This window comes from Trichosurus vulpecula, chromosome 8, assembly GCF_011100635.1.
Source record: "Trichosurus vulpecula isolate mTriVul1 chromosome 8, mTriVul1.pri, whole genome shotgun sequence".
Lineage (NCBI taxonomy): Eukaryota > Metazoa > Chordata > Mammalia > Diprotodontia > Phalangeridae > Trichosurus > Trichosurus vulpecula.
The window spans coordinates 83,288,185-83,300,955 of record NC_050580.1 but is presented as its reverse complement, the minus strand read 5'-3'; the positions used below and the strand labels follow the sequence as shown (position 1 = coordinate 83,300,955).

General features: G+C 36.3%; 1 protein-coding gene across 1 annotated transcript in view; it reads left to right on the top strand.

Annotated features, from left to right (window-relative positions):
• Positions 1-12,771, top strand: part of KIF11 (kinesin family member 11) — a 57,202-nt gene that overhangs the window by 15,924 nt on the left and 28,507 nt on the right. The window contains exons 2-10 of the mRNA XM_036735693.1: positions 192-324; positions 632-729; positions 816-894; positions 3,626-3,811; positions 3,916-4,040; positions 5,141-5,231; positions 5,442-5,684; positions 8,139-8,234; positions 10,516-10,604. Of these exons, the coding sequence (XP_036591588.1) occupies positions 192-324; positions 632-729; positions 816-894; positions 3,626-3,811; positions 3,916-4,040; positions 5,141-5,231; positions 5,442-5,684; positions 8,139-8,234; positions 10,516-10,604 (1,140 nt within the window). The remainder of the gene's footprint in view (positions 1-191; positions 325-631; positions 730-815; positions 895-3,625; positions 3,812-3,915; positions 4,041-5,140; positions 5,232-5,441; positions 5,685-8,138; positions 8,235-10,515; positions 10,605-12,771) is intronic.

Genomic DNA, 12,771 nt, shown 5'->3' with positions numbered 1-12,771 from the left:
GATTGGGGAGGTGGGGGAAAGGGAAGCTGTAATGAGCTTGTCTGACCTTGAAACATAGAGATAATAATTAAAACTGGCATCTACACATTGACATTTATTTTACTGTCATAATTAACCAAAAAAAGGTAATAGATATATCTGATGCCTATGATTTGTCAGCCTCTGAATTAATTTTGTTTTTCCTCTTTTAGGCCATTTAATTTGTCAGAGCGAAAAGCAAATGCCCATCCTGTGGTAGATTGTGATTCTTTTAGAAAAGAAATCAGTGTACGTACTGGAGGAATAACTGACAAGAGTACAAGAAAAACCTACACGTTTGATATGGTATTTATTTTTCTTTTTGTATAATACTTTTTCTTAGATATGGTAATCAAAATTTTCACTGTTGCACAAGTCTCACTCTTGCTGGTATAGTCAGTTAATTGATTAGAACTACTAAACTTTTTTGGGAATTGATTGAGCCCTTATTATCTAGAAGAATTTATGTAACTCTCCAAATTCCTAGCTGTAGGAGTGATTTACCATTAGAATAATTAAATTGCTAATGTATTGTTATTATTTGAGGTCGCTACTAATAATTTGAAATACAATTAAGTAGGTTCTTGCCTCTTCTGGATTTTTTTATTCCTAGGTTTTTGGAGCATCCACAAAACAAATTGATGTTTACCGAAGCGTTGTATGCCCAATTTTAGATGAAGTTATCATGGGTTACAATTGCACTGTTTTTGCGTAAGTAGAGTATTTATTTGGGTCTCACAAAATAATTAAAATATGTATTTAAATAATTTAAGTATCCTTAATGTTCATATTGACAGATATGGCCAAACTGGCACTGGAAAGACTTTTACAATGGAAGGAGAAAGGTCACCCAATGAAGAATATACCTGGGAAGAGGTACTAATCATTCATAGCAATGTTTAAAAAGGTTCACCTCTAATGTTCAGCTGAGCTGTGGTTGAGCTGTTAAGGGCTTCAACAGAGACATAAGGTCTTGTCATGGGGGCTTTCATCTTAACTCCTATAACAGTGAACTGGATTCCTGAACATTCCAAGAAAAAAACCAGGGAAGTTAGATGTGCTCATAATTTTCAGCTTGTTAGAGACTTTCCCAGCGTCTGACACAGGCATCTGAGACTGTGATAGCCCCTCTCTTCTGGTGGTGCTTGGGGAGCATGCCCCTTCTTTCTGAGTTTCTGCTTTTAGTTGCCTTTCCCCGCTGCCTGCCACTCTCTTTCAGCTACTTATATGTCATCTCTTAATTCCTAAAGTTCTTTATCTCTGTTTTCATCCCTGGTTGTGGAAGTTTGCTCCTGTGCTCTTTGTTTCTCAGCTGAGCACCTGCACTGTCCAGACCCCAGTCCTCTGGATGGATGGGGGTGGCTTTTGGGAGGAAGAGGAATAGAAACCTGGTTCCCTTCCTTGGACTGAGCTTTTTATTTTTAGTACTTCCCAATTTTAGGATTAGAGTCTGGATCTCTCATTTGTTCCTCTCGCTAGATCCTGGGTCCTAATGGCATAGACTGTACTGAAACCCAGGCCTTCCTGACTCCAAGGCCAATCTATGCCATTGATTAGAGCATTCTATGTCTATTTTAAATGTTTTTGTAAGTTAAAATATTAAATACACAATGTTTCATCTATGATAAATCAGCTTTTGTACACTGGCTTGAGGATCTAATCACCATTTTAAACCATTATTTCTATTGGTAAATCCATTCTAGTTTCCAAATACACAAAATTTAGGGCAAAAGGAAACTTAATAACTACTGCTGGACTTCTGGTGCCATCTACCATCAATCTTCTGCAGACAGCTATATGCCTCAGAGTGAATGGAGCAGAAAATGGCGATCAAAATCCTTACACTCTACTTCTTAGAAGCAGTTCCTAGAGCTACAGTTAATTTAGCATTGTCCAACATTAATGAGCATTGTCTGACCAGTTTAATAATTTTAGTTTTTTCTTTTCTGATGACCTTTAATTTTGCTGAAAGAGTCAGCAAAATCAACACATGGGAAGCCTCGAGGCTTCCCTGCTTTTCCTACATTTAGCATAGGGTTGCTTGTTCTTCATGTCATCAGTAGTCCTTGAACTATCACTGTATTTCTGCTGAGTGTGACATGTGTCATTAATAGGTTTCATTACTTTTCAATATGGTAAAATTTTCCATTTTTTTTGTAAGGTTGGTATATATTTTTAAAAGGTTTGCATTAAAAAAAAGATAGGTTTAGGTACTTAAAAGCCTCAGTTATTTAAAAAGTGCATTTAGTTAACTGATCATCTTTTCCCTTCGATACTGCCAGTTATATGAAAGTTACTATACAATTTCACATGCAGACAACTTGTTTCCAGACGGAGATGCGAGCCAAAAATATAGCATCAAAATTGTAGGTAAATTCACACATGATGAGCTAGCTAAAGAAAACTAGGACTTTGAGAGTGCATGTGTAGCATCTATCCTAAGCTTTTGAGGCAAAACATCCCTTGGGACCACTGGGAAACAAAAAGCTGAGCTGTATAGGCATCTGGTCAAATTAATATCTGTATAAGTCAAGTTAATTTCTCAGATTTGGTCTTATAATTGGTTAATGAGTATGAATGGAATAGGATAGCCTACTGAGTTTGTCTTGGGGATAACTCCAGTGTGGTATCATAATTTAAAATATTCCAAGTTATCTAAGAGCTCGAAACCCAGAACTCTGAATTTAGTGAAAGATTGTAGAGGAAAAGAGATTTTGACAACTACTAAATCAAAGGGCTCCCACTTCTCAGGTCCAGCCTCATCTTACCTATTGCCTCAAATATAATTAGGCCATAATTAGGGTATAAGGAGGGTATTATATAAATGCACTGATTTTGATACTTAGAAAAGCTTTAATAACTTTTTAAAATTAGTGTTTTATTTTGGAAGGCACTTCACATTAATGCAGTTCATCTTAAATTAATGCCATTCTCCATTTCCTAGCAATCTACCCTTTTAATTAGCCATGGCTTCTTAGCTTTTTCTAGGCTTAAGGAGGACACATATCAGAAAAGTATCCCTTCAATTAAAGGGGGAAGTTAGAGATTGGTTTGTTTTTCACTTAAGAAACGGTGTAAGGAAGGGGTTAGCCTCTTTGAAGGCTTTGAAAACTGTTGGGTTTTGGCTTGGTCTAGCAAGCACCCGGGACAGTATAGGTACATTATAGACATATATTGTTTATTGTGTTGAGCAGATGACCTTTAGAACTTGTTTAGTGACCCAATATTAGCCTTACCTGGGGAAATGAGAAGCACTGATCGTAAATACCTTAGTTTCTTTCTAAGTGAGGCAGTAAGTGACATTGTGATACTCTTTACCTGAAAAGCATCATAGTATACAAGAAAAAGCATTGAACTTGGGACCACAAAGATGAGTCTGAATCTGGCCTTTGATACTAGCTAGGTCCTTCAACCTTTCCTGACTTCAGTTTCCTCACATGTAAAACAGACATGAAAGGACTTGTCCATATTTCATAGAGTTGTTGTGAGAAGTGTGTGAAAATGTTAAGTGCTTTGCAAACCTGAAAACACTGTTTGAATGTTAACTAATAGGACTTCAATTTCACCATTGACCATTAGGCTAATTCACTAACCATTATAATTTCAGGATCCCTTAGCTGGCATAATTCCACGTACACTCCATCAGATATTTGAGAGACTTACTGACAATGGGACAGAATTCTCAGTAAAAGTGTCATTGCTAGAAATCTATAATGAAGAACTCTTTGATCTGCTTAATCCGTCCACTGATGCTTCTGAAAGACTACAAATGTTTGATGATCCTCGTAACAAGGTAACCTCTTATTTTCAGATTGAGACTTCTCTAAAACTTCCTGTGATTGTTCTATTAATCTGTTGCGTTTACTTTTTTGATCTTTGCTTTCCATATTCGGTCAGAGAGGAGTGATCATCAGGGGCCTGGAAGAAGTTACAGTACACAACAAGGATGAAGTCTACCAAATTTTGGAGAGGGGGGCAGCAAAAAGGACAACAGCAGCAACTTTAATGAATGCATATTCCAGGTAAGAATTCTCTTGTTAATGAAGATTAGAAATATAGCACAGTTAGGGGACGAGCCTATTTTGAAAAATGCCGGTGTTTAACGGGGTAGTAACAAAAGCGCCCTGTTTGGGGCCCCTTTTGAGCTTGTTTCTTCTGTGTGTATTTTTAATATTTTATTGACCTTTTCCTTTTTTTTTTGCATCTCTTTCACCATCTTCTGTCCCTTTACCCCCAGTAGAAGCCTTCTCCTATATTAGAACAAATATAGTCAAGCAAAAATATGAACACAATTGCCCACGTCTAAAAATGCGTGTCCTCAGTTTTTTCCCCACTCCCCTGGTACTGGCACCCCTACCTCTCACTTTGCCATTTCCCCAAGCTCCCTGATATTGGGAGGTCATTGAGTCCCAAGCTTTTGTCCACTATTCTGGCTGTGCTGCCATCTTGTGGTCTTCCTTTGAATTGAAACTGTTATTAGGAAAAGGTTTCAGCCATTTTTGTGAGTCAGGCCTACCCTGTAACCCATTCAGAGAAACAAGTCTTGGAACCCCTTTGTTTGTGTTTCAGTCTCCTGATCTATGTACTCGGTATGCTAATTTGGATTGTCTGGGTAAAATAGCTTGAGGAAGGAAGAGGCTGAGCTGCTCTAGCATGAACATCCTCATTGCTTCTCTCCAAGTAAAATTTGATGAACTCGATGGACATGTTGTTCTGGGGAAATAAAGTTAAATCTAGACATCCTTTCTATTTCTGATGTCTAAACTAGAGACTCAAGTCTTGAATAGTTCCCAAACATCTTACCTTTCGGATACAATTCTTCTAAATTCAAATATTATCAGTGCCAATTGAAAATGTGATTAGCCAGAGTTTTGAAAGAACCAGTAGTCAAGTTGAGGGCTGAAGAACAATATTTAAAAGAATGCTTTAGCAAGTAAGAGCAGCTAGAAAACTGTGACTGAATAATGCTGTTATTTATATAATCCTATTTCTTCGACACAACCTCCAGATTAAGATTAATATAGCTCGTACAGTCTAGGTTTAGTTTTCATAATTCAAATCATAATTACCTTCCTGTCTTGTAAGTGTTTTAATTAATGTGTTATACTGTTTTATTTTTTAGCCGATCCCACTCTGTATTTGCTGTTACAATACATATGAAAGAAACTACAGTTGATGGAGAAGAACTTGTTAAAATTGGAAAGTTAAATTTGGTAAGTATCTCCTTTTGAACCTGGATGAGTTGTAGATCTAGCACCTTAACATTCTGCATTTCTGAGTAATCATTTTATTTGCCTCATATTGGTGATGAACTATTAACTGTTAAGTATTAAACACCCAGCTAACAATTTTAATATGAAGTCTGAAAGCTTTGAGTTCAAACCTTATAAATTGAATTCATTATGATTTTTTATCCTTTTCAGGTTGATCTTGCAGGAAGTGAAAATATTGGTCGTTCTGGGGCAGTTGACAGAAGAGCTCGGGAAGCTGGGAATATTAATCAATCTCTTTTAACCCTGGGAAGGGTTATTACTGCCCTTGTTGAAAGAGCACCACATATTCCTTATCGAGAATCTAAACTAACCAGGATTCTACAAGATTCTCTTGGGGGACGTACAAAAACATCTATAATTGCCACAATTTCTCCTGCGTCAGTCAATCTAGAGGTAAAAACAAACAATACTTTGAAAGACTTTTGAAAATACTGTATCTATAATTTTTAAATTTTTTTAGAATTTACATTTTTTTTGGAGGGGGAAAGGCAGGGCAATTGGGGTTAAGTGACTTGCCCAAGGTCACACAGCTAGTACATGTGTCAAGTGTCTGAGGTCAAATTTGAACTCAGGTCCTCCTGACTTCAGGGCCAGTGCTCCACTCACTGTGCCACCTAGCTGCCCCCATATTTATAGTTTTTTTTTTCAGATTATAGGAAAATATGGCTCCCCAAATAACTAGCCCATTTATTTTCATCTACCTATAGAAAAATTGGGTATTACCTAGGCCTAAAGTAGCAGCCCACTACCACTTGGATGGTTTGCATTTGCATATATGTGTGCAAATAGGAGAATGTAAAGATTTTCTAAATGATTCTATAAAATGCAACCTTTTTGGGAATAAGAATTGTTTCATTTTTTGTATTTTTATCTTCAGTACCTGGTAACTAGTGGTGCTTTATTACTGATCTAATTGTTGCTTGATCTTAAGCCAACATCTTTACGTTGCCCATGAAGAAACTGAGGTTCATAGAGGCTTTTAGTGACTTGCTCAAGGACACATAATGGGAGTGCCAAGACCAGAACATGGGGCAGGTCTTCAGACTTCCAGCCACTGCCCTTTTTTTTTTTTTTTAAACAAGCTTATATTGTTTTAAATCAGTGGGATAGAGGTATAGCCTGTATCTTTACCAAGTCACACAGTAAACAGAGTTAGCTGGGCTACAAAATTTAGCAGGTGGCTGAGACAGGATTAAGAAAATCCATTCCACAGTGCTAAGATGAGGGAGGCACAACGTAAGAGATCTAGAGGTTTGACAGGAGCTCAGGTTCAGTCGGGCCACAGTTTGAGAGATAGCAGCTGGTGTGGTGTTGTGCATCATTAGGACATACAGTCTTTGGGAAAGACCGATGGAATCTTGTGTTTCTCTGCTCAACAGCACCATCATCTGTAAGATCAAGAGACTACAATGGATGGGTCTATGGTCACTTCTAAGTCTCTGTTCTAACTCTGAGTAATTTAGCGTTCAACAATTTATTCCTGTCTGGATGAAAACATTCCCACATTCATTCCATCCAAAGTATTCCTCTACAGATAAATGAAGGATATCTTGTGGCTAATGTTTATTTCATTATGAGAATTTCTCTGCAGTCTTAATTCTCCCATGTACAGACGTATGCCCTCTTAAGGCTTTCTCATATTCATGCCATTTATTGGGTTTTCTCCAGTATGAATTTTCTGATGCACACTAAAGTGTTTCCTCTGCTTAAAGATTTTCTCCCACTCATTTGATTTATAGGATTTCTCTCCAATGTGAATTTTCTGACATATATTAAGGTTTCCCTTCTCAGCCTCTGCTTTTTCAACATACCTTGATACCTCAAACTTATGGGAATTTTCTTAGCCTCAAACTACCAACACTTTTCTGCTGTTTCTACTTAATGTTTGTGGGGGGAAATTTTTTTGGTTATAATTAATGAATTAAATGAGGGGAGGGTGTTAAGAATATGGAAGTGCATATGCAAAGCCATATGGCTTTGGGTATTGCTGAGCCCAAAAGAAAAACATCTGGTGATAGGAAAAAGGGAGGGAGTGGTTTATACCTTTGTTGTCACAGTTTTTTGTTGGAGAACAAAACAAGGTCTATAGAGTATTTCCAAGTCATCTCTTCCTCTTGGAAGACAAGGAGCAACCCCATTCTGTAGGTTCTGTTCAGTTATTTTTCAATTGTGTTTGACTCTTTGTGACCAATTTGGTGTTTTCTTGGCAAAGATACTGGAGTGACCCATTTGCTGTTTTCTTGGCAAAGATACTGGTGTGGTTTGCCATTTCCTTCTCCGGGTCATTTTACAGATGAAGAATTTGAGGCAAACAGGATTAAGTGACTTGCCCCCAGGGTCGTGCAGTAAGTGTCTGAGGCTGAATTTGAACTCTGGAAGATGAGTCTTCCTGGCTGCAGGCACAGCATAGAATTTGCTCATGTTGGGTACAATACGATTTTTTTATTGGATTTTCCCATATCATTTGAGTCGTTTTAGACTCCTCATCAAAAGATTTATCAGAACCATGTGAAAGTACCAAATAGAGTCCATTGTCCTCTAAGACTATTCAAATTAAAGGTTATATCAATGTCAGTTGAATAGGAACATCGAGGGATCTGAGAATTGAAAGTAGGGGAGAGTAAACAAGTATTCAGATGCTACAGTGCAGTGTTCTGTGTCTCTTTTGTCCCCTTTCTGCTTTGGAATAGTTCCTCAAGTAACTGGGTTTATATTAAAAGTCTCCTTATAAGTTATGTGTGAGTAAGCTATGGTATATATCAATGTAATGATTGGTAGGAAAGCATGATACTGTACAAATAATAATAATAATAATAATAGTAAATTCATTTGTTTTGTGCACAACAGGAAACATTGAGTACATTGGAATATGCTCATAGAGCAAAGAATATAATGAATAAGCCTGAAGTCAACCAGAAGCTCACTAAAAGAGCTCTCATTAAGGTAATTGTGATTTCTCAACTAAATAGTAGTCTTCAGGTGCCAGGTGTCAGAAGAAAGTATTTGAGAATAAATACATAATTGTTCTTTAAGTTTAAGTTCCTGAGTCTTTGAAAATAGTTTGTCTTTACGCTATTGTTTGTTGTATATTGTTATTGTTGTATAAATTGTTTTCCATGTTCTATTAACTTCATCTACATTAGTTCATACCAAATCTTGCCATGTTTCTCAGAAACTGTCCCATACGTTATTTCTTATGGTACAGTAGTATTCCATTCCATTCACATACCATAATTTGTCCAACTATTCACCAGTTGGTGGGTACCCCCTAAGTTTCCAGTTCAATGCTATCACAAAAAGAGCTTCAGTATTAGTTCTTATTTTTTTTTTGGAGGCAGGGTAATTGGGGTTAAGTGACTTGCCTAAGGTCACACTGCTAGTAAATGTGTCAAGTGTGAGGCAGGATTTGAACTCAGGTCCTCCTGACTCCAGGGCTGGTGCTCTACTCACTGCGAGTATTATTTCTTAAGACATAATAATAACCAATTTGCTAATCTTAATGTAAACTATATAAAACAAACATAAAAATTCCTTTTGCTGAGTGCCATTGCAGGATAATCTACTTACGTTACTAAGTTTATACTTAGACTGCTTTGTTGATTTGACAAATTGTTTCAACAGTCAATGCTCTGTTATAATAATACCTTATACTTATATAGCACTTTAGATTTACCAAATTACTTTTACATTTATCATCTTATTTGTTCTCATGTACACTTTGCACTTAACTTTGATAAAGTCATAGAACTTTGAGTTTGGAAACCTTTACAGACACATCTAACCCCAACTCATTGTTGGAGATTCCCTTTTATAGCACTCCTTTAAAATTTTATCTTATTTTTATTGATATTTTTTGTTTTTATGTCACATTCATCTTCAGTTATATCCCTTCCTCTTCTCTATCCAACAAGCCATTCCTTGTAATGAAGATTTTAAAAAGGGGGAAGGGGTAGAAGGAGGAAGCGGTTGAACAAAATGCACTAACAGACCCACATCCAACATGTCTGACAGTACACATCATCATCCATCTCCATGGTTTTCTACCTCTGCCATGAAGACGGAGGTTCCTCTTCTCAATTCTCCCCTCAACCCTAAATTAAGAACCTCTTCCCAGGTTACCCCTGATTTTAGACTGAGTCCAATTGAAGTAGAAGTAATGGTTCTTTAGCTGGTCAAGCTATCCAGTTATAGGGCTGTTATTCTGGCTGAGGTAAAAGTCTTTTTTTCTGTGCATCTGCCAATATTTATTTCACCCAAAGATAGCAACTAGGCTTAGGAGAAAGCAGTTTCCAGCTTTATGGCTCCCTAATGCTCCTTTATTTCTTTCTAATACAGATAAATGGACCCAGTATCTCTATCAGCATCTTCCTGCATAGTTCATAATATTCCTGTTGGAATATTGGAACAATATCTGTTCCAAATGTGTGTGTATACTCAGGACACACACAGACTCCTTATTATATTGGAATAAATTGATTGAGTTTTTTCTCTCAACTCATCTAGGATTTATTGAGCCCTCATTTGAATCATAAAGACTTATAAATAAATTAATTAGCGTCTTTATAGCAGCTCTAAAATTGAGCATTTGTATTCTAGAATAGTGGTTTGTTGGGGATTTTTTTGAATACCCATAATAAGGTTCTCTAAGTCAAGGCCTTTTGTTTTCTAATCTGCCATCTAGAGATCTGGGTTTGGATCTCTTACTGCACGTGATGTTTCATGTGTATGGAGTTTTTTTTTAATAATTACACATTTGCTTTCACTTAAAATATAAAGTGAATTAATTAATTAGCTAGTATTCAAGTCATCAACAAATACAATATCTGAAGGTAAAACAGTTTGTAGATTTACAACTAAAGAGGATTTCAGATGGTGTGATAATGGACTTTCACTTTGTATTATGCTATATACAGATAAGAGCTTGATAAATATTTCAAGAAGATGACAAACATTCATACATTTAATTTGCTAGAGTTCTATAGAAGGTAATTTTAAAAGCTGTTGTTGGTCTCTATTTTTTTTCTTGAATTCTACTTTTTTGAGATTGTATGCTTGAATGTACGGTTGTGTGGTTGAATAGTGTGATAACAATGAACAACAGAGTTGGAGGCAATGATTTTTCTTTACCTGATCTTTGTAGTAACTCATTCTGTGCATTTTGAAAAGGGGAACATAAAATTAAAATAGATAATAAATTGATACTTAAAAAATATTTTTATTGCAGGAGTATACAGAAGAGATAGAGAGATTGAAACGAGATCTAGCTGCAGCCCGAGAGAAAAATGGAGTCTACCTTTCAGATGAAAACTATAAGTGAGTCCTCGTCTTCAAAACTGGCAAATCCAGAACAATAATGTACTTAGATATAACATTTTTTTTGTATTTGCAACTACAAGCCACCTTAAATTAAGAATTTTTTTTTTATATAGTAAAGGGATTATTAGATTTGTTTTGCTTGAGCCCAGGTTACATAACTAGGAGCAAGGGGTGGACATTTTCAGAAAAACTGGTTCCTGTTTGATAAATGGAAAAAACTCACTAACAGAGCTTTCCAAAAATAAAATGGGATGCTTTCAGGTGATGAGTTTCCTGTTACTAGAGGGCTTCATTCAGGGGCCAGCTGACTACTTCCTAGAGATGGTTGAGGGGTAGTATTAGTCAAGTGTGGATTAGACTCTCCTCAGAAGTTCTTCCAATTATAACTATCTATGAGGCTAAAAAGCAAATTGATTTATGTACAATTTAAAATAGTAAATAAATAGCGCTGTTCCCAAAGGGGAATTTTGTTTAATTGGATAATAGGGATGAAAGGTATTTCAAGTCATCATATAGGACATTGCTATGTCTCTAGCCAGATATCAGCCTCTCATGAAAACTAGCAACGGCCTAAGATGAGAACTACGTGGTTAAGTTGCCAAATGTTAGTGACACGATAAAATAACGCACTGTAGCAAGGTCATACTTCAACCCCAGTGTAGTTTATGTATATTACTATTAGCTACATTATTAAAATTATATAAATCAGCATATATTATATAAATCTTCTGGCTGTGCTCATTTCATTCTTGCATTACTTTATACAAGTCTTCCCAGGTTTCTTTAAAACTATCTCTTGTGTCATTTCTTATAGCACAATAATATTCCATTGCATTCATAAATCATAACCATTCCACAGTTGCTGAATGCCATCCCCTGCTTGGTTTCTACTTCTTTGCCACCATATAAAGAAGGACCTGCTGATAAGCATATTTGTATGTTAGTCTTTCCTCTTTTATATCTTTCTTTAGCGCATAGGAAAAGCTCATCCTTTTAAGGCTTTCCACGGTATTGCTATATGGCACTGAGATGTGAAATATAGCTGTCTCTGAAGAATAAAAAAGGACATCACACAGAGGGCAGTGGAGACTTGGTGCCCAGTGGGTGTGAGCATGCTGCAGCACATTAGTGAGAAACTGTGAGAAATAACAGGAGTAACAGATATCATCAAGAAATGGTGTGATAAGAAGAGAAGGTGGACTGGACAGATAGTGAGAGCAAGAGATAGGAGGTTGATAGCTACTTTTCCTAACAATTTTTGTAGTGAAAATGACCCTTTTAACTCTTGTGCGCATATCTTATCTCTTTTGGTCCTGAATTCTTCTATACATAAATCTGTCAAGTAATTTCAGTCCATGCTCCACACTAATTTGCTTATGATAATCACCCTTTAAATCTGCAACATATAGCCATTTTGACCTTACCTTGGTATACATTGTGAGATGTTGGTCTCTATGACCAGTTTCTGCCAGACTTCTGTCTAGTTTTCCCAATGGTTTATGTAATCAAAATTATCCACTTTACATCCTGTGATTGGCTCTATAACATACTCATTTATGAAATAAGTTGATAACCAGCGTATCCCCTGATAACATTTCAGTGACAGGAGAAAGAGAGCCTACACAGCATGTTGCATGTACTCTCTGTGGCAGACTTGTGATAGGAGTGTTTGGACTAGTGTTTTACAAGATTGGTGAGCATGAATGAGTTTCAGTATGATTGGTTTGAAGGAATTCCTGAAACAATGAAAATCCAAGATCTCTTTCAGAGCTTTTTAAGTCTATGGTAGAGGACTATGAAATATTATTTCATATCTCAAAGTCAAAATTGAAGAACTACTCTCAAGTAAACTCAACCAATTTTATATTTATTGAAAGTGTTCTATAAAAGTGTAATTTAATGAGTGTGGGCTCTTAGTAGACACTTTTTTTTTTTTTGCTAGGATGACTGTTTTGATTTTTAATATGTTTACAATGGAAATTGTTGTTTAAACCAACTAGTATGGATTTCTTTGTTGACAAAAATTACTAGTTATGGAAAGGATTCTGATATCTGCTTCCTGCCATAAATCATTCACCGGTGATATAAAGAACTCACCAATAGAATTAGTTTCCTTCTCTGTAAAATAAAGGGTTGTATCAGATGATCTTTAAGATTCCCTTCT